At 37.3% G+C, this 22,969-nt stretch overlaps 1 protein-coding gene and 1 non-coding gene across 2 annotated transcripts in view; both read left to right on the plus strand.

The window, feature by feature from the left end:
- The window catches only part of LOC122799944 (matrix metalloproteinase-21-like), a 176,298-nt gene that overhangs the window by 93,332 nt on the left and 59,997 nt on the right, over positions 1-22,969 (plus strand). Inside the window, exon 4 of the mRNA XM_044069353.1 lies at positions 9,421-9,562. Within this exon, the coding sequence (XP_043925288.1) occupies positions 9,421-9,562 (142 nt within the window). The remainder of the gene's footprint in view (positions 1-9,420; positions 9,563-22,969) is intronic.
- Positions 22,259-22,331, plus strand: TRNAF-GAA. Its single transcript has one exon. It is a non-coding gene; the product is annotated as a tRNA-Phe (tRNA).

A 22,969-nucleotide genomic window follows, 5' to 3' on the forward strand; every position in this document is an offset into this window, starting at 1 on the left:
TTTTTTGTTTGTTCTCTCCACTGTAACTGTTGATGTGCCGCATACCACTGTAAAAACATGTCTCTTGTAATTTGTGTGTATACTGATCATGTCTAAATAACTAAATGTGTCTGTAATGTTTCTTTGTGGAGCTTTTCTCCCCAGGCCACTGCTGAAAAAGGGCCTTTTCGGCTCAGTCAGACACCCCCGGTTAACAAATGTAAAATAAATAAATATTAAATAAATATTAAATTGCACATGGACTGATGTTTAATGCTTTTAGTCTGTCAATTATTCCATTATGTGGAATAGTGTTGAATACCTTAACAAGGTCATGATAAGCAGTGTGTTCTGTCAGTCCTTCATTGAGTTTTGCTGTAACCTCTTTATAGAATGCCATGAGATAAGTTCTCCCCTTAACAAACCAGTACTGTTCTACAGTTAACAGAAGTGGAAACTCCATTATGTCTTTTTTCATGATTTCACATACTAATCTGACTGAGGAGTCTAAAATTGTATATGTCTCATGTAACCCCTCCTTTGTGAACTGATACCATTAAAACCTGTTGCCATAAGCCAAATACACAGGGACATGTGCATATGATAATATTTTGATTAACATGATTTGTAGGAATCCACCAGGTATATTGTCTGGTCCCCCAGGAAAGTACAGTAGTTTATGTACTTACAGACTTGTTATTATGACTAACTTTCTGACTTTCTGAGAGCTAAGCTATATTTTTCAGTTGTTTAACTTATTAACTTGCCAGTATATATTCATGAATTCAGTAGTTAATAATACCAGAAAAGTCAGTGACAGTATCCTGAGCAGAAATTTATAGGTCAACCAGAATGTACTATCACAGTCTTTTTCCATAAGTATGTCGTTTACTGTATCACTGTTTTTGTTCGTAAAGTCCAGCAAGGATGATTTGTTTATGACTGAGTTTTAAAATAAAATAATAAATAAATGTTACTCTTAGGTTAAAGATGATGTTATCCTGAATCTGTGTTAGTTATAGTGACTATAACTGGGGGGAATTTGTGTATTTTTTGAGTGCTGATTAATTAACTGACAGTAGTGTAAATGTTTGTTTTTATCTTGTGCATTTTTCGTGGGAGTTTAGGGAGGTCTGAAAAAGCACAATGGAAAAGGAAAATTCCCTTTTCATGAAGAAAGGTGAAGACCATGAGGTACAAAACACACCATCTTGCTATACACATCACTACTGGCTGACGCACTGAATCCACTGATTGTGCACCATGCTCTCAGCCATTGACTAAATACCAACATTTTATCATTGTAGTTAGATGCCATACAAATGTGATGGAATAATTTGAATAAGTAGCATTTTTCCATGATCGGTAGGATGTTTGATAATCCCACTATACAGTTAATGTATAGCCAAGAGAGATGGTCTTTTTAGATTGTTCAGTCCAACATGAACAATAGCCATGCCATAATTAGACTTAATCCTTTTACAAACATGTCTCTGTAGATGGGCAACATTAAGTCATATAAGCTTCTGTTTCAAACTAAATATTTACCACTCTAAAAGTAACGTGTTCATAAACAGCCATTTCATCATTTTGACTATGCAGGATATGGGAGCATTGTCATTAGTCAGTGAAAGTCTGGTCAACTTCTAGTTCATAAAGGATTGATTGAAGTTTCTTTTATTGAAGATAAATATAAACCAAATGTAGTGGCTGATAAGCCATTACAAAATAGCAAACCGGTTTCGGCTTTAAGCAGCCTTTTTCAATGCTCAAAAAAAGAGTAAAATTTGAAACATCTTCACCATTTCCTGTTCTTATATAATGGAGCCCTTAAAGAGACATGCACCACACACCTCCACAGTAGTTAGCCCAAAAAATGGAAAAATAAAGAATGTACATATATACAAAATTAATTACAAATAACATCCCATACCATAATATCAAACCTGTGTACCAAAATATGAATGTTACAAAATTATGCATAAGTTATATACATAAAAATTAAGTCTTAAACATGATACATAAGTAAAAGTATATGCAATTGAGCCTATGTATACCTATTAAGTATCAGTCTAATAATTCAACAGATTCAAAAAATTCAAAAAACAGAATAAACTGTATATAATGGTCTGTAATATTATTCTGTTTCATTTAACCCTGGCCTGAACAATCCCCCTAATTTAATAATCCACATATTCTCCATATGATTTAATTTAGTATGCCATCCTGCTTTAAAATTCCTATGCAGTGCTATCTTGTCAATAATAACAAATTTGAATGCAGCAGAAGGGTGATCAATAGTATGTTTAAACAGTGCATTAGTTAAACGTTTATTCCTAATGGCACTCATGTGCTCACCTATTCTAAATTTAACAGGCCTAGATGTTTGGCCTATATAAAAAGCAGAGCAAGTGCACGTTGCTAGATAAATCACCCAATCTGAACTGCAATTAGCGAAAACTCTGATATTAAAAACCTTAGAAGTATTCTTACTTGTAAATTCAGTTGTTTTAGATACATGTTGACAAGCAGTACAATGGCCACATGGGAAACAACCCACTAATATATCACCAAATAACGTAGTTTGTAGTGGAGTGGTAGGTATATACCTTTTGTAATGAGTGAGGTGTGAATTGATGTTACGTCCTCTACGATATGAGAACGAACATTGTTCAGGTAGGATGGTATTGAAAAAATCATGTGACTTCAAAATGTCCCAGTGTTGATTGATAATGTCTCTGAACCTAACAGTATTGATGCCATAAGTCGTTACTAACCTCAAAGATTGATCAGAAGATACCCTCTCTTTCGATCTATATTCCAATATGCCTGTTCATGTCAAACCTTTAGTTTCATCCATAGTAGAAAAAAGATTATGTTTATTGTATCCACGATTGATGAATCTTTCTGACAAATCAAGGCTGCAAGTAGAATAGTCTTGTTCCGAAGAATAAATGTGTCTAATACGCATGAACTGAGATTTTGGGATATTACGGATGATGTGGATGGGTGGGAACTATTGGCATGTAATAATGTATTATATTCCGGAAATTTTCGATGAACAGAAGTGGCCAAGGTGTTATCTAAAAGCCTAGTGACGACCACGTCTAGAAAAACAATCTTATCATGCTCAATATTGGCAGTGAATTTGATGCCAAAAGAGTTGTTATTCAAATAGGACACAAATTCAGCCAGCTGGTCCCTATCTCCACGCCACACCATCCAACAGTCATCTAAATACCTGCGCCAAATATCTAGATCTTGAATATATATATTTCTTTGGACATCAAATATAAATGCTTGTTCATAATATCCCATAAAGAGATCTGCGTATATCGGTGCAAATGATGCCCCCATAGCAGTGCCCTTGATTTGCCAGTATGCTTTTCCTTTGAAATAGAAAATATTTTTACGTAACACAATTTCAGTCAATTTAATCATAAAATTGTTAAAGCCTGTGGAATACAAATCAGATTTATATAACCAGTATGAAACTGCAAGAATGCCCACATCATGAGGGATGCTGGTATATAAGGATGCCACATCCAATGTACAAAGCCACCAATTGGGCTCCAGTTGAGAATCATTAATGATGTTTAAAAATTCCGTAGTGTCTTTTATACGGGATCTAACTTGTTTTAATAATGGTTTCAGGTGGTGTGTAAGAAAAGCTGACAGTGGCTCCGTTAAGGAACCTCTACCAGACACAATAGGTCTACCCGGAGGATGGAGAGGGTCCTCATTTTGGGTAGCAAATATAAATATTGTGGAATGGGTTCATCCACCTTCAGTTGTGTAGCTACCTGCTCAGTTATAATTCCTTGTTCCACTGCCAGATCCAAAGAATAATCAATTTCCACCTTAAAATTAGAGGTGGGATCAATCATCATTTCCATATAATAACTGGAGTCTGATAATTGTCGTAGGGCTTCTTCCGTATATGCTGTGTAATCCATGACTACAATAGCGCCACCTTTGTCAGCCATGGTGATAACAATGTCATGGTTATCCTTAAGTTCAGAGAGAGCCTTTCTTTCAGCTGAGTTGAGATTGTTAGATTTGAGCTCATACAAAGTAGAGGAATGTAAATCTTTCATTACACAATCTCTAAATATCGAGACATGTTTATTCATAGGTGGAATGAAAGTAGATTTACCAAATCTAAAATCAGATGATCTTTGAATGGCATCAGAATCTGCAAAAAATAACTTAAGATTAAGTAATCTACAAAGTCATTTACATCTTGTAATAAATGATTTTCAGAGACAGGTGCACTGGGAACAAAATTAAGGCCTTTATTAAGTAATCGTGTATGCACAGGAGAAAGATCAAAAGATGAAATGTTAAAAACATTGTTGGTTATTTGACCATCTGTTGTAGTAGGCACTGTAGGGTTGGAGACCCTAAATCTAGATTGGTGCTTTCTACCCCCCTCCTCCTACACTTAGATCTAAAGGGGGTGGTTGTTTTCTTTTGGCAGCTGGGGACGCCTGGCGTGAGGGAACCTCACCATCAGTAGCAGATGATGTATCATCCTCAGAGGTTGCATCAGATGTAACCTTCTTGTGTCTTAAAATGGAACTAGGTCATTTCCTACTGGTGTTGTGTGTATTAGTATGATCAGTGAATCTGACTGTCTTTTGACTAACAAACGGTTTACCTTTATCATAATCCATGATGTCTCTGTTAAACTTATGAATTTTACGTTTCATAAGTTGTTGTTCTAGTGAGGATAAATCCTTGGCAAGGTCAGAGATATATTGTGGGTAAAACCCCTCTTTACTAAATTTTTCAGCTTCACCGCATAAAACTTGAATCTCTGTTAATTGACTTTGTATTGTCCTATCATAATATCTAGATAGGCAGTCAACAAAGTGCATGGAAGCCTGATGCTGGGCCTCTGCCCATTCCCTAGATAGTTCAGTGTCTATATTGGCAACTAGGGGTTGTAAACGCACCCTAAGTCCCCTTGGTGTAATGTCCTTGATCTTATATGCCTTGAACAGTTTCAAGTGCCAAACATTTGAACGTAAGGTTTTCATATGTCTATTAAGTTTTGAAAAAATGGCTCCACATCTTTGTTGACCATCTCCTGGAACATTATTTGAACTTTGTCCCATGTTATTGTTTAGACCAAAAACTTCTAAATTATCTTTATCGGCCGAAAGCCCTTGTAAAATTCCACAGAGATCCATAATTATGATTGATCTTGTATTAGATGAAGCTGAATGGTATATATGACTCACTATCTTACAATAAGGCCATTGAACCAACCACAGGTATATGGATAAACATTCAAAAATAGATATATCAAAAAAGTGTAAGCATCTATATACAAGAAATGTCCACAATGAAGCAGCACAACCCAATGCAACCAATCAAATTCAGTGTATATCAAACCAGTCTGTATATATATTGAAAAAACTTATTTACCTTACAATAAGTGGCAATGGTAAAGAAAGCATGATGGAACCAAAATGTTGCCGACTAAATATCACCACTGTCAGCAAAAACCAGTGTTACCATTGTTCAATTGTTCAAGCCAAAAACCATGAAAGAAATCTTTAAAGCCCGAACTTGATAGCCGACCTTCGTCTCTGCTATGTCAATATCTGTTGCTAGCCCACACTAATCAAAAAAGTTAGTGGTTGGCGCTTAATATATGATAGTCACCATGCCACAATACCATATAACCACCGTAAGGAAAAATGTTTCCAAAAAGTCAATGTTCTATTCATAATATATTAAAATATTATTAATGTTGCAAAAAGATGTTGGCTAAGCTATCAATGAGGACACTCACATGCATATAATTGTAACCAATCCAACTTTCAAATTACCTGTGGAAGGTCAAAAAAGCCGTATAAAAATAAGCGAATCAAATTATGATACCAAAGGTTTGTCTTCTAATGAAAAATAGAAAATAAAATATGTAGTTTAAATCAATTGTTAAGCTAATAAGACCCTGAACTACTAGAAAACATATATGTATATAGAGTTATATGATAGAACAAGCAGGACACTACCTATGTTTGACCATAGCAACCCAAAAGATATTAATGACAACTTTCTGACCTATACTTAGTCAAAAATTATACATTAACTGTGATATATCTAGAATTATAGTCCATATATAAAGAAAAGAAGGGACCATATGAAAATATCAAAAATTATTATCAAAAGTTGTATAGAACAGTCCAACAGGTAGTCGACTCTCCACAGCTTCCTTCAAGTTTGTAAATGTAGATTAATTAAAGAAAAAATAGATAGCCCAAATACTGTAGAACTCTCACAGTTCACCGACCATTGAAGAATAGCATTCACAGTAATCCCAAACGGTTGCGAAATGCATAGTCCAAAAAGAACACAGTACATAAGGTCCAAAACATTTGTAATAATAAGTTAAATGAAGAAAAAATGAGTAACCCCAATGCTGTAAAACTCCCACAGTTCACCGACCATTGAGGAATGACACTCACAGTATTCCCAAGTAGTTAAGAGAACAAAGTACCTTAAGTCCAAAATTCGTAAATATCAGCCAAAATGTCAAAATGTTAGTGTAGATCTGCCAAAGTTCACCGACCATGAAAAGAATTCTTAACAGTTATCCCCAAAACATTACATGAAGATAATCCATGTAAAGACACAATACCTTAGGTCCAAAACACATAAGGCTAGGATCCTGAGTCATTATAAACGATCCCACTATGTTTCATGTAACCAAAAGAAACATAGAAAATGGCGGACTATGAAACCAAAAGCCTTGAGGTTAAACTGCAAAAGATAGTAGGCCTCTCGCTGCTTACTTCATAAGCCAATATTGTATGAAAATGTTCCCGATGTTAGAACCCATTTATGATGCTGCCAAAAAAATATATAAGAACAGGTCTGCGAAGACTGATGTCAAAAAATTGTAGAAACAGCCCGATGGCAAAATAACCCGCAATCCAGGCGTCCCCAGCGTGACAAAAGAAACCAAATGTAAAGCCAAAGAGTTCACGCACGAAAGACAACATGCACGGTCACAGAAACCATGGAAGTCCACAAAGATAAACCAGCACGTAAAGGATTGCTTGAAGTTTCTTTTATTGAAGATAAATATAAACCAAATGTAGTGGCTGATAAGCCATTACAAAATAGCAAACCGGTTTCGGCTGTTAAATTTAGAATAGGTGAGCACGAGTGCCATTAGGAATAAACATTTAACTAATGCACTGTTTAAACATACTAATGATCACCCTTCTGCTGCATTCAAATTTGTTATTATTGACAAGATAGCACTGCATAGGAATTTTAAAGCAGGATGGCATACTAAATTAAATCATATGGAGAATATGTGGATTATTAAATTAGGGGGATTGTTCAGGCCAGGGTTAAATGAAACAGAATAATATTATAGACCATTACATCCAGTTTATTCTGGTTTTTGAATTTTTTGAATCTGTTGAATTATTAGACTGATACTTAATAGGTATACATAGGCTCAATTGCATATACTTTTACTTATGTATCATGTTTAAGACTTAATTTTTATGTCTATAACTAATGCATAATTTTGTAATATTCATATTTTGGTACACAGGTTTGATATTATGGTATGGGATGTTATTTGTAATTAATTTTGTATATATGTACATTCTTTATTTTTCCATTTTTTGGGTTAACTACTGTGGAGGTGTTTGGTGCATGTCTCTTTAAGGGCTCCATTATATAAGAACAGGAAATGGTGAAGATGTTTCAAATTTTATTCTTTTTTTGAGCATTGAAAAAGGCTGCTTAAAGCCGAAACCGGTTTTCTATTTTGTAATGGCTTATCAGCCACTACATTTGGTTTATATTTATCTTCAATAAAAGAAACTTCAAGCAATCCTTTACGTGCTGGTTTATCTTTGTGGACTTCCATGGTTTCTGTGACCGTGCACGTTGTCTTTCGTGCATGACCTCTTTGGCTTTACATTCAACTTCTAGTTCATCACAGAGTTTTATTAACTCAAGATTGCTGTACTGTAGAATAAGGAAGCCTTCTTTTGCCTTCTAGCTAGGTTGAGAGACCTTGAAATGGTATGCATTGAGGTGTGGTGTTAGGGGGTGCAGAGGGGTTTATCTCCCTGCAAAAACACTTGTTTTTTTGTTATATTTTATTGGGATTGTCAGTTCAATCAGTTAATTTCACTAGTTCATGTTTCGCTGGGTTTTGCCGTTAATTTTAAATGCAGATCCAAAGGACGAATGTCTTCTGAGTTACAACTATCTCATCTATCTTCACATCACTTACCACTTCTTTCTCTTTTTTACCACTTCACTAACTAACTCTGCCCAGTCTTTCGATTACAAAAAATTTTAACTTACAATATAATTTTCTGTTTCTTGGAAGCTTCAGTGTTCTTTAGTAACTTTAATGTCACACCAGTGTTTTCCTCAACAACTAGACCTGTTATTTTCCTAAGATATATTCTCTTCTTGGTAGTGGAAATAACTCGGTCTTCTTGTCATAACCCCCTAGTTCATATAAAGACTAGCCTAAGCCTTTCCTACAAAAGATCTACATGCTCATGGGTATGCCCAGTATGAAAAATGCAGTAAGTAAACTCATATAATTGTAGTTACAGTTAAAATATGATTTATAAGAGGTTTATCTTTTGTTTTAACATCTTTAAATGTAAATGACTGGGGGAGCAGTCATTACAAAATAGCACTACAGTATTCACTTTGGTGTTTGGCCATGATACAAAACGTGCATGTTTTGTCATGCTACAACAAATGTGTTCGATTATGCTACACCAAACGTGTATTTTATCATGCTACACTAAACGTGTTTGATCAAGCTACAACAAATGTGTGTTTGATCATGCTACACTAAACGTGTGTTTGATCATGCTACAACAAATGTGTGTTTGATCATGCTACACTAAATGTGTGTTTGATCGTGCTACAAAAAATGTGTGTTTGATCATGCTACATTAAACATGTGTTTGATTGTACTACAACAAATGTGTGTTTGATCATGCTACAACAAATGTGTGTTTGATTATGCTACACCAAATGCAATCTGTAGATAATATTTCATTTCTTCTTTGGCCCAGTCAAATGCAGCAATGTAGATGAGGTAAGACATTATACCATCAAAGTCTATGTTTCAGTGCAACTTATTATATTAATCTATTCAGCTCTTTAGTTTCCGTCAAGATTAAATATACATGTCATTCACTAGGATGCTGACTATTTGTTTTTTTTTTTTTGTCAGAACAAGAAACCTAAAACAACATTTGAATATACACATACTGTTCTGAAAACTTAAATAATATTCTAATGGCTGCACCCCATGCTGGGCTTTATTTGAAATATGCCATGAAGTAATTCAATAAGCAGGGAGACACATTTGTTTCTGTATTTTCATTCTAAACCTCTTTGAGTGTATTATGTTCCAGTGATTTGTTTCAGGTTGCTGTACATGAAATTGGCCATGTCCTTGGACTACCACATGTTTACCGTACTGGATCTGTGATGCAGCCAAACTATATTCCTCAAGTTACAGAAACAGAACTAGACTGGCTGGACAGAAAAGCAATACAGGAGCTATATGGTAAGTGCAAACTAGTGTATATTGTAGCCTTTTTCTTATGGAAAGCAGTTTATTTAACAGATGCCGTAAATGAATCAAACAAGGTCCATTACCAAATCAGTTTAAAGGAAAATTAGGAAAATCAAATGTTTTAAAGAGCTCTCTACTGAAATTTCAGCACTCAGGGTGAGCGTGGTGGTGCAGCGGGTAGAGTTGCCACCTCATAGCAAGAGGTTCTCCGGTTCGATCCTCGGCTGGGGTGCCTTCTGTGCGGAGTCTGCATGTCCTCCCTGTGGTCATGTGGGTTTCCTCCAGGTGCTCCAGTTTCCTCCCACATCCCAAAGATATGCTGTAGGTGGATTGGACACTCTAAACTGGCCCTAGGTGTGAGCGTGTGCATGTGTGTGCCTTCTGTGGAAGGTTGGGCACCGGGCTGGCAACTCAATGCCATAAAACTACACTGCCAATCATGAGTGGACAGGTGATCTGCTGTGGTGACCCCTAAAAAGGAAAAGCCGAAAGAAGAAGAAGATAACAGAGAGTGCTGACACACACACACACACACACACATGCAAGACTGAACATGCAGAAGAAGTGTAAACATTGAGCATCCCGCTTCTCCTTTAAATTGATTTTTGCAGCATGAAACTCCTCACACACCACCTAACTTATATGTACCAACACCAAAATGGTCATACATCAGAGAAATGGAAATATTATCAGAAATGGCCATGCAAGTCCATTTTTTTGGTCATTCAGTCTCTGTATTTCAAGGCTCACTTTCAAGTAGTTACTAACCTTTCTATTATTTGACATATTCTTGCTTTGAAAGGCTACAACTACTAGTTTAAAGGAAAGATTTTCATTCAGGTGATTTAGGTTCTAAAATAAGCTCAGGCCACCATTGCACAATCCCAAAAGGTGAGAATAGCCCTTCACAGCAGTTAGCCTAATATTTACCAATAAACCTAAATGTGAGACAGACACTGCCTTAAAAGATGAAGTGGAAAGATGGTAAGTCCTGTGAAGTGAGGACTCTTTCAGAAAGGATGTCAGTCCATTTATTTTTCCAAACATAAAGCATAAAACCAACCATAGTTGTTTTAGAAAATGCTAATTTTTTTCATATTCAAAAATGTGAAGTTCTGCTATATATTGTGCTCATACGTTTACAATATCAGTAGATATCATAATCATTTACTGCTTAGCAAAGGAAAATGTTATTCTGCATTAGTAATATTAAAGTGTAAACTGGATTAGATTGCTTAGAGTAAGTAGAGGTTAAGTTCATGCCTTTATTTATTTACATTTGTTTACTGGGAAAGTCCGACTGGGCCAGAAGCCCATTTTCAGTGGAGGCCCAGGGAGAAAAGTTCGACAGAAATACAAGCAATATACAATAATTAGATAATACAATAGTGTACATACATTAAAATGCAGAATACATATCTTCTAGTTAGTCTATACAAAGCAGTATTCAATATAGTTTTCTAGTAGATACAGGTTCAAAAAGAAAAACACAAGAATTTCAGTGAAGATCACTGTGAGAAAAAATAAAGTTAATAAGTTACTGCTATAGTAAATGTAATATGTGCAGTTGCAGCTGCATGGTGTTATTTCCCTTCCATATGGATTAGATTACTAGATGAGCATTTAGCATAGCAGAAATAAAGCTATTTTTATTTCACTTACACTTTTGGTGACCAATTAAGTGTCCTTAGACCATTTTCAGCCATGACTACAAGGGCAGGAGTGTGTGTGCTTGTGTGTGTGTGTGTGTGTGTGTGTGTGTGTGTGTGTGTGTGTGTGTGTGTGTGTGTATATATATATATATATATATAGAGAGAGAGAGAGAGAGTGAGAGAGATTCCCTTTAAATCCTTGAATTACCATAAACTCGACTCACATAACAGTGAGATGACTTCAGTGAAAATTTAAATGAACGAACTCCCAGAATGGCATATATCGCTTCTGGGAAACTAACCATTTGGCCACCATGGTGAACATTGCCCTTTTCTCCACTGTAGTGTGATCTTGGAGTTGGTATATTTAGTTAGGGGGGTGTGGGGGTAAAACCCCCACTTTGGTGGGTTTAATTTGCTTAGGTTTTTGTTTTAGTTATTTGTGGCCAAGTGGTTAGTTCCCTGGAGGTGAAATACACCATTCCAGGAGTTTATTTGTTTAACATTTGTTGACTAGGAAAGTCCGACTAGGACAGAGCCTATTTTCAGTGCAGGCCTGGGTAGAAATGCTCTAGATGCATGTCTTTGGAATTTGGTAGGAAACCGGAGTACCTGGAGGAAACACACATGAACACTGGGAGGGCATGCAGACTCCGCACAGAAGGCACCCCAGCCGAGAATTGAAATGGAGAACCTCTTGCTGTGAGACAACAATGTTAACAGCTGCATCACTGCACCGCAGTGTTCATAAATTGTTCATTTAAATTTTTGCTGAGTCTGGGCCTAGGTAACTTTGGTCAACTAAACAGATGGTCGATAGGTGTGCAGGATCTCAGGGGATTGTGTGATCTCAGAGTTAGACTATATAATTAGGGGGGGTCTGGGGGGTGCAAGGGAGGGCTTACCTTGTTTTTTAAGTTTTGCATGTGGTGAGATTAATTGTCAGTGCTTGCATAGTATGGTGTCGACATGCATAATGTTGATCAATTTGTTTCCACATTATGCACACTGATATAAATAGTATTCAATCAGTTTAAGTAGAACCAAATATGTGTGTGTGTGTGTGTGTGTGTGTGTGTGTGTGTGTGTGTGTGTGTGTGTGTGTGTGTGTGTGTGTGTAAGTAGGTAGAAAGATATAGCTCTAAGTGTTTATGGACATATTTTTTAGAAAGTGGGAAAACTCCATACAGACTTAGGAGGAATATTCAAACTCCACACAGACACTGTACTTGAAATCAGATAGCTTTGCTTTCTGAAATAATGACTCGACTCTAAAGTAAGAAAATTTGTGGATCTGACATCTGGCATCAGTGTCTATGACAAGGCCTGAACTGTGAAATAAGGCACGGTTCCATGTTTAATAGAAATGGAAAGGAGTGTTTTCTGTTTATAGCTACTAACTTTTCCCAATGGATGTGCCATCTATTCATCCATTCGTCCATCCAGGTTTCTAAAAATACTTTAACCAGTTCAAGGTCTTGGGTGGTACCCTAGTTATCAATGGGTTCAGGGCAGGAACCTTCCCATTTTTTTTAATTCTAATTCTTTTCAAGTTCATTATAGTGTTCATAATATTTGTGAGTTTATTTTGTTCAGTATGAGATAGTATTTGTATGAGTAGTGTGTGAAGTTTTTTTTTCCCCTTGAGGTCTGATAGAACTGAGTTACAATGGTTGGTTATTTGTTTACAATACTAGGGAATTATTGATGACACACACAGAGTAGAGCAGAAGCATAGCTTGGTTATCTGGCATCCTCTGCAGTTCCTGAACTAGTGCCCTCCTCAACTCACAGTTGAGGAACCAAAGAAAAGTCTACATAACAAAAAGGGGGAGGGAGGTTCCTCATGTCTGCAGCTGTGGATCCATGCACAAAGGACTTTAGTCCTCTCTCTCAATGTAGTATTAGCATTCTTTCTGACAGCAGCATTGGCAATGACTGACCATGCTTACTAACACCAAGCAGCCATGGCAGCATCCCCTTTTGCGCTATCCTAACTACACCTCTGGAGTAGAGATAAATGCTTGATGGCATACACAGAGTGGGGATAAATACATTCTGCTTAATAAACATTTTATCGCATTTTTACAGGTGTACATAGTTAGTGTGTGTAAGAGAATGATGGAGAAAGCAATGAGAACCACAGACTTAAATATGAAGGTGGGATGAGAGAAAAATCACTGAAATATAGAAAAGGGGCTGCAATGTCAAAGGTCACAGATACTGGAAGATGAGATAAGAAGTTCCATGCACATTTACATGGTCAGGTAAAGTGGGAAATGTGAAATATAAACAGCTGTCTTTGGTGTTAAATGGGATTACACAGATGTTAGCAGTTATTTTATTCTGCTTGATCTAGCATCATTGAGTTATTTTTTGACATTTTTTACCGGGGTGGTCCGACTGGGTCTACAGAACCCATTTTCAGTGGACGCCCAGGAAGAAAAGCCCCACATACAGTGCAATACAAATACAGTATATTCCAAAAAACAATACAAATGACATGAGGAATACTATACAGAAATAAGATGACAGAACATAAGCTAGGTTACAAGATATACTACACATCTGGACAATTCTGTACAGTTATATTATTACAGACAATTTTAGTCATTAAACAACATATACGTAACCCTATGAGTAGATAAACTACAAAAGTAGTATGTTGGTAGTACAATGCATGACATCGGTTGTTACAGTACATGAAAAATAAAATGTTGGTTTCAGTTAGGAAAATAATAGCTGAAGAGTTAATGATGCAGAACGATAGTGAGAGAGTTAAGAAGAATAGCGGCATTACAGACTGAGCAGTAGTTTAAGGCTATGGTATAGAAACAGAGAAGGAGTTATGAGAGACATTAGGGTCTTGTAGACTGTGAAGGAGTGAGATGCAACAGAAGAAGAAGAAAATGAAGCCAGCGTGGAAGAAGAGGAAGAGCTGAGCAGTAGGCCAGATTTAAACAGGAGCAGAGCCATGTATTTTTGAGATGATTTTTTAAAGAGGCTTTAAAGCGGATTAGGCCAGGCATAGACCTAGTAGCTAGAGGTAGTGAATTCCATAGTTTAGAGACAGAATATGAATACAGAGAGTGACCTGTTTGTTCTGTAAGTTTTGAGATAGCTAAGAGATTTTTATCTTCTGATCGTAGGCATCTTTTGGCGCATAAGGTGTGACTAAGTTTGCTAGACACAGCGATGTCTGCGATATTTAGAGTTTGTGGTAAACTTAGCTACTTTGTTGTAGCACTGTTTTATCTTGCATAGGGTAGAAGTTTGTAAATTAGTTAGGATAGGGGTACTGTAAAGAAGGGAGGGAAGTAAAAAGGTTTTTGCGAGGGAAACTTTGGTTGCCGTAGTTAAGAAATGTTTGTTTCTATGTAAGAGTCCCATTTTTTGATGAGTTTTCTTTATATTTTGCTGTATATGGCGTCGAAGGAAAGTTTATTGTCAATGATTACTCCTAGAAGTTTGGTTTCCTACACTATTTCTATGACAGTGTTGTCAGATGCAAAGAAGTTGAAATTATTTGTGACAGGGGAGGTATTTTTAGGGTGGAAGAGTACTAATTTAGTCTCTTTGGATTAAGAAAGAGTTGGGTATTTTTTAGCCAGGATTCATCTGCAGTAAAGGACTGCTGAGTTTTTGAAGGAAGTTCTGATAGTGAACGATCTGTACAGATTATGGTGGACTCATCAGTATATTGAATGAGTGTTCCGGGGTAGGAGGAAGTGTGAAGGTTGTTAGTGAAAATGTTGAAAAGTAGGGTTCCGAGGATGGAACCTTGAGGAACTCCAATAGGGATGTGGAGAAAGGGTGAGACTTTGTCGGACCATTTCACTGCTTGTTTACGATCCTCAAGGTAGCTCTGAAACCATTTTACTGTGTTATGTGAGAAGCCTAAGTTAGACAGTGTGTTCGGTAGTAGGGGGGAGAGACTGTGTCAAAGGCCTTAGAGAGGTCAAGGAACACTGAGACTGAACAACAGGGTAAAAGTGCTAAGTCATGTATGGTTTATTAAAGTTGGACTACCTGAGTTTTTTGCTGATTGTGGTTATTTTATTATTTTGGTTCTTTCTGGTTCTTAATACTGAGGCTGTATAGCATCTTGCATCTCTGGCCTTGTTCACAGTGTCTGTAAAGGATAATAGGGCTGTAGTTGTGCTGTGGCTGGGTCAGAAACCATGTTGGGTTTGGGTTAAAAGATTGTTTTGCAAAAGGTATTATCTGTTGATGGATACCTTTCTCGAAAGTTTTGGATATGGATGACAAGATGGATATAGGACAGAAACTGGTTAGTTCAAAAGAGTTGCCTCCTTTGTGGCTGGGGGGTGGTGAGAGATTGTTCCATATGGTTGTACCTCTGACTCAGATAAACTTCTATTTGTAAGGATACTGACTGGGTAGGCAACTGAGTTGGCAACCAATCTGAGGTAGTGCGGTGGTAGATTATCAGCCGAAGTGGAACAGGGTTTTAGTTTTTGTAGCAGTTTCTTTATGGTGTTTGTGGGTATGGGCTGAAATGAGAATAGGGTTTGTATGATATTTTGTTGAGTAAGGGGGTTATTAATGATAGAATTAGATGTAGTACATGGTATAGGATTGGTGACTAAATAGGTTGAAGGGTGGGGGGGTCCAGTGTTAGGGGTGTTAGTTGGTAGGTCTGCTATTGATTTTTATGAAGTGCTATTGATTTTATGAAGTGCTCGTTAAAGTTTTCTGTTATTTGTGATGGAGGAGTATCAGGTGATGGGGTGTGATGTCTGTTTGTCCCAGGGTTAAGTAGAGTGGATATGGAGCCCAAAAATGTGGGAGTTGGTTTTATGCTGGAGTTGAATCTGTGAATAATATGATTTCTTATGTTTGTTTATTAATTTTGTAACTGTTACATAATGTTTTGAAGTTGACATGAGTTTGTTAATTTTTGTTTAGTTTCCAGGTTTTCCAGGCTAGGTCCCTTTGGTTCATCAGGTGTTTATATTCCTTAGAGAGCCATGGTGCTGAGTTCTTTTCAATTCTTTTCATATGAATGGGGGCTATGTATTAAGTACATGAAGGAAGGAGCTATTAAAGTATAGTACGGCATGACTAAGGGGTTCTAGTTTAAGGGGTGTCCAGTCTATTTCATGTAGGAGTTTGTTGAATTTATGCTGACAGAAATTAGTTAAATTCCTAACCAATTTTACTATGTGTACTCTTAGTTTTTGGGGTGTAGCCATGTTTCGGTAAGGGCTAATATGTCAGGTTCATTTTGATCAATCTATGCATGCAGTGGGGCTGTTTTATTACATATACTTCTAAGGTTCAGTGTTAGCATGTTTAAATCTTTGGGGTTAATTTTGGGGTTGGGATTAAAGGGTGGGACAGGGTTAGGATGCATGTCTCCACTTTTGAGTGGATAGGTGATGAGGAATGAATAGCATGGAATATGTTTTTTATACATAGGTGAGGGTACTGGGGTCAAGTGTGGTTTCATAGGAGGCAAGGAGGCCAATTTATGGATTGAATAGTATGGGAGGGTATAGGGGAAAAGCTGGGTAGAGATATGTGAGAAATTTGGTTGTTTATCAGGGAGCTGGTTAGACGTGGTTACTAATGTGTATTGGTGAATGGGGGGTATGTGATGATATAGTTGTAGTGAGGTTGAGAATTAAGAGTAAAGACGGTAGCATGTCACCAGCAATCTTGGAGAACAACTAATATACAGCATCATTTACCCAACTACAAGTATTTCCAAGTCGCTGGACTAAAAAAGTAGCAATTTTGAAAATCTTATGCCTTATGATATAGGTGTATTTGAACAAGCTATGGTGATCCTAACTTGTCCCAGCCTTCTGACACTGGAAGGATGAACTATATAAAGCTTTTGGTTTTACCCTAAATGTCTGTCTTGACCCAACTGGTGCCTGTAAGATAAGGGAATCATTTTTGGATTAGATTTCATTCAAGAGTTTCAAACTGTTAAAAAGAGTATGAAATGAGACATAGTTAATTTTAATTATGTTTTATGTGAACCATTATAAAGCAAAACACTGAAGTATACTGTATCAGTGAATATTATTCCGTGCATTGTATTTGTGAAACACCGAAAATCCCTGTTACATTTCTGAAAGCTTTGTTCTGTACCATTACTTCCTGTATATCCTCAGTTACATCTGACAAACTGTTTTTTAATGAAAGAAGTTGTTTAATTAAGTAATAACCGATGATGTCGGTGTGGTATATTGAAGATTTACCCACAGTTTGCGTGGTTTAATCATGTTGACAAAGACCAAGTGATTAAATAAAGCCAACCATGGGTAAATTTCAATATACCACACCACGGAGTCAGTTATTGCTATTATACAATGACATTATTTAAGAAAAATAATGCTTTTCTTAAATGATGTCTTTGTATAATGCCTCCGTAGTACCTTTCCACGTTTTTCCAGTATCCTGGGGTATTTTTCTGATGTACTGCGCATACATATGGGACATGTGTTCCCACGCTTACACAGTACACTAGTGCTGTATAAAGGCAGCAACAGAGAAAGGAAGATCTCCATTGTTTTTTTTTTTTTTTTTTTTATTGAAAAGAAAAAAGAAACCAGGAGACTTTTAATATTCTGGAGTGCCGGAACAGAAAAAGTAAAATGATGATCAGTTAAATTTCTTTAGTTTTGCAGAATGTACCTGATTATCCTCTTATTTTTGTCTGTGCCATCTCCCTAATTCATTTGAGGTCTTCCATTTTCTCTTTTTGTTAAAAAAAAAAAGAAAGAAAAGTAAAAAAATTATGAGATATACTAATGGAAAAAAGTCTAGGTGACCTTTTTCCGTTGGTATAATCTTAGATTTACAACGGGTCCGCTGGTTGAGCTGACCAATCAGCGTGCTCGTTTTTGAATATTAATGGCCAGTCATTGTATAATTGCTGTTCAATTAACCAGAAGAATCTAACAACTGCAAGCTTTATGGTCTGAGGAGGTTTTCTTTCACAAGACTAGGGTTTCATTTTACACTTCCTTGATATTATACTAAAGATTATTTCTGAATTGTCTATAATTCAAAACACTCAAGTGCTGCTACAGCTCAAGAAAAGGTCACAACTAGGTAATATGATCTTGACTCCCAGGTAACATATTTATTTATTTATTTATTTATTTATTTATTGGCATTTGTTTACCTGTAAAGTCCACTGGGCCAAGAAGAACTCCTTTTCAGTGGAGACACGGGGAGAAAAACTCCACAATGGTAGTTACAATAACAATTACATAATATTGGAACAGTTTGTATTAACAAGAAGCGTAGCCATAACAGGCTTTAAAATACAATAAAGTACTGTGAAAATGTAGGTGGCACAGAGAAATAATGTAAACACACAAGGCATTGAAGTAAATCCAAGGAACATATTGTAGTACACTCTGATGTTTGTGTACACTCCAGAGCAGACTCTGTTGTGAGTGTGGAAGTGCTTAATATATGTAGAATTAGAATAACTATCTAAAGGTATATGTGTTAGAAGTAGGGAGAGATTAGTACTAGGAGTGAAGAGCGTGAAGAAGTACTAGAGTCAAGTTTTGGAGGAATGAATTAGAGGAAAAAAAGATGATTTGATGTAGGGAAGAGGAGTCGAGTAAATGGAAGTTAGAGCATCTACAGTGCCAGAGGGTGGACAGATGCTGTTTCACAGCTGTTTTGAAGGAAGAGATGTTGCTGACAGTCCTAAATAGCTAGTGGGAGGGCACTCCATAGTTTGACGATAGAGAAGGAGTAGAGCATTTGACCTACTGGGAGTTTTGGTTTGTCAACTTGCAGGAGAAATTGGTTTTCAGATCTGAGTGATCTATTTGGTTGGTAGTGAGTTAGGATTGGAGATAGGGCTGGGCAATCTGAAGGACTGTACACAATTTTATGTGCTATGGTTAGTTTCATGTATGTTAGGTGATGTGGGAGTTCAAGCCAACTGACTGATTGTAAGGAAGACTAGTGATGGGATGAATATTTGGCATTGGTTGTGAATTTGGCGACTTTATTTTAACAGGATTCGAGCTTATTTTGTAGGGATAACTGGATACTGGTGAGGAGTGGGGAACCATATAGGAGTGAGGGGAGGAGGAAGGTATGGGGCAAGAGTTTGTTTGGAAGAGCAGTTAAGAAAATGTTTATGTCTATAGAGGTATCCTAGATTTTGATGTATCTTTTTGATAGAGGTTTGGACATGGAGATCAGAAGTAAGGTTTTCATCTAAGATGACTCCCAGTAGTTTTGTATGAGGTATTAGTTCTATGGTAGTCTTGTTTTGAAAGTATATGATGAAATCAATCTTATTTATGGAGGTACTTTTCTTGGGGGTGAATAACAGGAGTTTGTTTTTTTGGGGGGGATTCAGAGAAAGGTGGTTATCTGTCATCCATGTTTCAGTGGAGTTAAAAGCATTCTGGGTTGTATGCAGGAGTTCAGTAATAGAGTTAGCAGAGCAGATTATGGTAGCGTCATCTGCATACTGAATTACTGTACCATTAGTAACATTTGAGTGAAAGTCGTTGATGAAAATACTAAAGAGTAGGGGGCCTAATATAGAGCCTTGGTCAAGAAAAGGAGAGAAATAGTTTTGCCATTTAGTAGATTGTTGTCTATTATTTAGGTAGCTGGTAATCCAATCTAAGGTTAAAGGGGCGATACCTAGGTTTGAGAATTTGGTGAGTAGCAGAGGGTGGGAAATAGTATCAAAGGCTTTAGAGGGGTCAAGAAATAGAGAAGATACAATTTTGCTGGTGTCTCAATCTCAATTGATTGTATCCAAGAATGATAGAAGTGTGGTAGTTGTGCTGTGGCCTGGCTTGAACCCATACTGAGTGGGGGAAAGAAGCTGGTTTTGAAGTAGATAGCTGAGAAGTTGTTTATGGATGCATTTCTCCAAGATTTTTGAAGGGGGAGAGAATAGCAATATGTCTAAAGTTTGAAATATCTGTGTTGTTGCCACCTTTGTGGAGGGGTAGAATGAAAGATTTTTCCCAGATAGTAGGTACTTAGGCCTCCTGGATAGATCTGTTGATGAGTATGCTGACTGGATAGGCAATGGCTTTAGCAGACATCTGAAGGTATTCTGGGAAGTTAAGTAAGTTATCGGGAGCATTAGAGCATGGTTTCAGTTTGATAAGCAGTTTTTTTGATAATAGCAGTGGGTATAGAAGAGAAGGAAACGGTCGGTGTATTTTGTGAGGTGGGCTTTAGTGGATGGAAGTTACTGTCACTACTTATTTGGGCAAGGTTGCTGCGAGGCTTGATATTGTATTATTGAAATGAGTGGTGAAGAGGGAGGCTATTTCACTAGGTGTTTCATCTGGATGTGGACAGGGGTTGTTTTTGGAGCCAGGGTTTAGCAGAGATGAGACAGAGTTCCAAAATTCCTTTTATATGCCAAAAGAAAAAAAATGGAGAAGGTGATCACTTTTTGTTTGCTTTGCTGTATTCAAGCAAGGCAAAGTTATTTCCAATTAAGTTGTTTTCATTAGGCAGAAAGACAGCTTTTGTAATTTTATAAATGTATTTATTTTTTTATTCTGCTCCTTTCCTGAACATGCCCAGTGGCTCCATTGCCTTTATCTAATTTCCCTTTTTTTCCATTGAGGCTGGGATTTAGGCATCCATGGGCTAAGTGAGACTCCTATAAACTATTTGTTCTCACTCAGGGTGCCTATCCAGCCCATTAATTCCACCCATGGCAAGAGTCAGCTGGTAGACAGTAGACCAGTTTTCATGTACAATAGAATGGCTTACCCCCTCCCTTGGAGCTCTCCCTCCCTGCAGCAGCTGTTTTCAGCACCACTGAGTGCTGCTTGACATGTTGCTTGACACAGGACATATGCCTTGACATGCTCTATTTCAAAGTCATTGCACTTGTACAATGGTAGTGTGGGCCTCTGCTCTGAGGGTCAATGCCTAGTGATGCCACTGGTTATCACCCAAATGGTGAGCCATAGGAAATTCCCTCCCTCCATGAGGGGCATGCCGGCAGCCACTCACTCTTATCCTCCCCTTAGCTCTTCCAGCACTGATGCTGCTAATCAAACTTGGGGTCATACTTAGGGTTTAATCCCTCTACATCACAGAACTGGGGCCATAACTTTACAAATTGTTATGACAGATGAGCACGTTGCAGAGAGGTTGAAAATGGTTTTGCATCCTATTGTTGAAATTTAAATTTGTCACTCTTGCATTTCTTTTAGTTTAACAATCACAGTTATTACCTTAAGGGAACATGTACTTTATCCTGCATGGCCATGTCAAAGCTTATCACAATGTGAAGAAATTGTTAGAAAGTCATATCTTTTGCAAAATCCTTTAGTGTATCAGTGAGGTATACTGTGATAATATTAGTGCCTCACCTAATTTAAATGGATTTTTGTAGACCCAAGGAAATACACTCTGACTCCCTCTATCATTCAGACCAATGTTTCATGCATTCTAAAGCTGAAAGTGCAACTAATAACCTTAAACTAGGAAAGACCTCCCCACCATTTCTAATGGTTATGATAGAATTAAACCCAATACTTGTTGACTTATATAATCATATCAGGTTGAATTATAGTATCTTTATGAATAATATTACATTTTCATACTTAAACCTATCCAGAAAAATGTATTTCAAAATTAAAAATTTCAGACCCATATATTTTGAGTTTAAATACTTGAGATCAACAGTTCAGAGTAATGGTGAGTGTGGATGGGAGGTGAAGAAGAGAGTACAGGCGGGATGGTGTGGGTGGAGAAGTGTGTCATGAGTGATTTGTGGCAGACGAGTACCAGTAAGAGTGAAAGGGAGGGTCTACAAGAGGCTAGTGAGACCAGCTATGTCATATGGGTTGGAGACAGTGTCATTGACAAAAAAGCAGGAGTCAGAGCTGGACGTTGCAGAGTTAAAGATGTTAAGATTTGCACTGGGTGTGATAAGGGTGGACAGGATTAGGAATAAGTATATTAGAGGGTCAGCCCAGGTTGGAAGGTTTGGAGACAAAGCCAGAGAGGCAAGATTATGTCTGTTTGGATGTGTGCTGCCGAAATAGCTCAGGTGGGAGTGTGTTAGACTGAAGATCTAAAGGTCCCTGGTTCAATCCCGGGTTTCGGTGTGGAAACCTTTTGAAATTCCTACCTTTCAGTTTGGGATATGGGAATACATATGTTATAACATCTGAACTCGAACATGTGTGTACATATATGTTAAAAATGAAGGTAAGGTGTGCTGGAATCAATGAAAATGTGCTGGGCTACATGAGTAAAAGAGATCGCTGTGATAAGTTAATCTCCAAAATGACCAATATTTAAGGGGTTGGGAGGGTAGCTTAATGGCTAAGGTGTTTGCCTTACAAACACAAGGTCCAGGGTTTGAATCTCACAAGGGATAATTGGCTAGGCTTAAAATGGCTCGCAAGGGCAGTTAGCTTAGTACTGAACTGTGAACTATGTGCTAAGGAGGGATGCAGAGTATATTGAGAAAAGGATGCTAAGGTTGAAGCTGCCAGGTAACAGGAAAAGAGGAAGGCCTAAGATAAGGTTTATGGATGTGGTGAGAGAGGACATACAGGTGGTTGGTGTGACAGAGCAAGATGCAGAGGACAGGAAGAAATGGAAAAAGATGATCCACTGTGATGTCCCCTAACGGGAGCAGCCAAAAGAAGAAGAAGAAAATATCAATTTAATGACCTATCTCTTCAAATAGTTTTGCTTCATAGCTAGTTTCATAATATCTGAGCTCCATCAGGTTTTT

Source organism: Protopterus annectens, chromosome 4.part0, assembly GCF_019279795.1.
Source record: "Protopterus annectens isolate FY-2018-M chromosome 4.part0, PAN1.0, whole genome shotgun sequence".
Taxonomy (NCBI): domain Eukaryota; kingdom Metazoa; phylum Chordata; order Ceratodontiformes; family Protopteridae; genus Protopterus; species Protopterus annectens.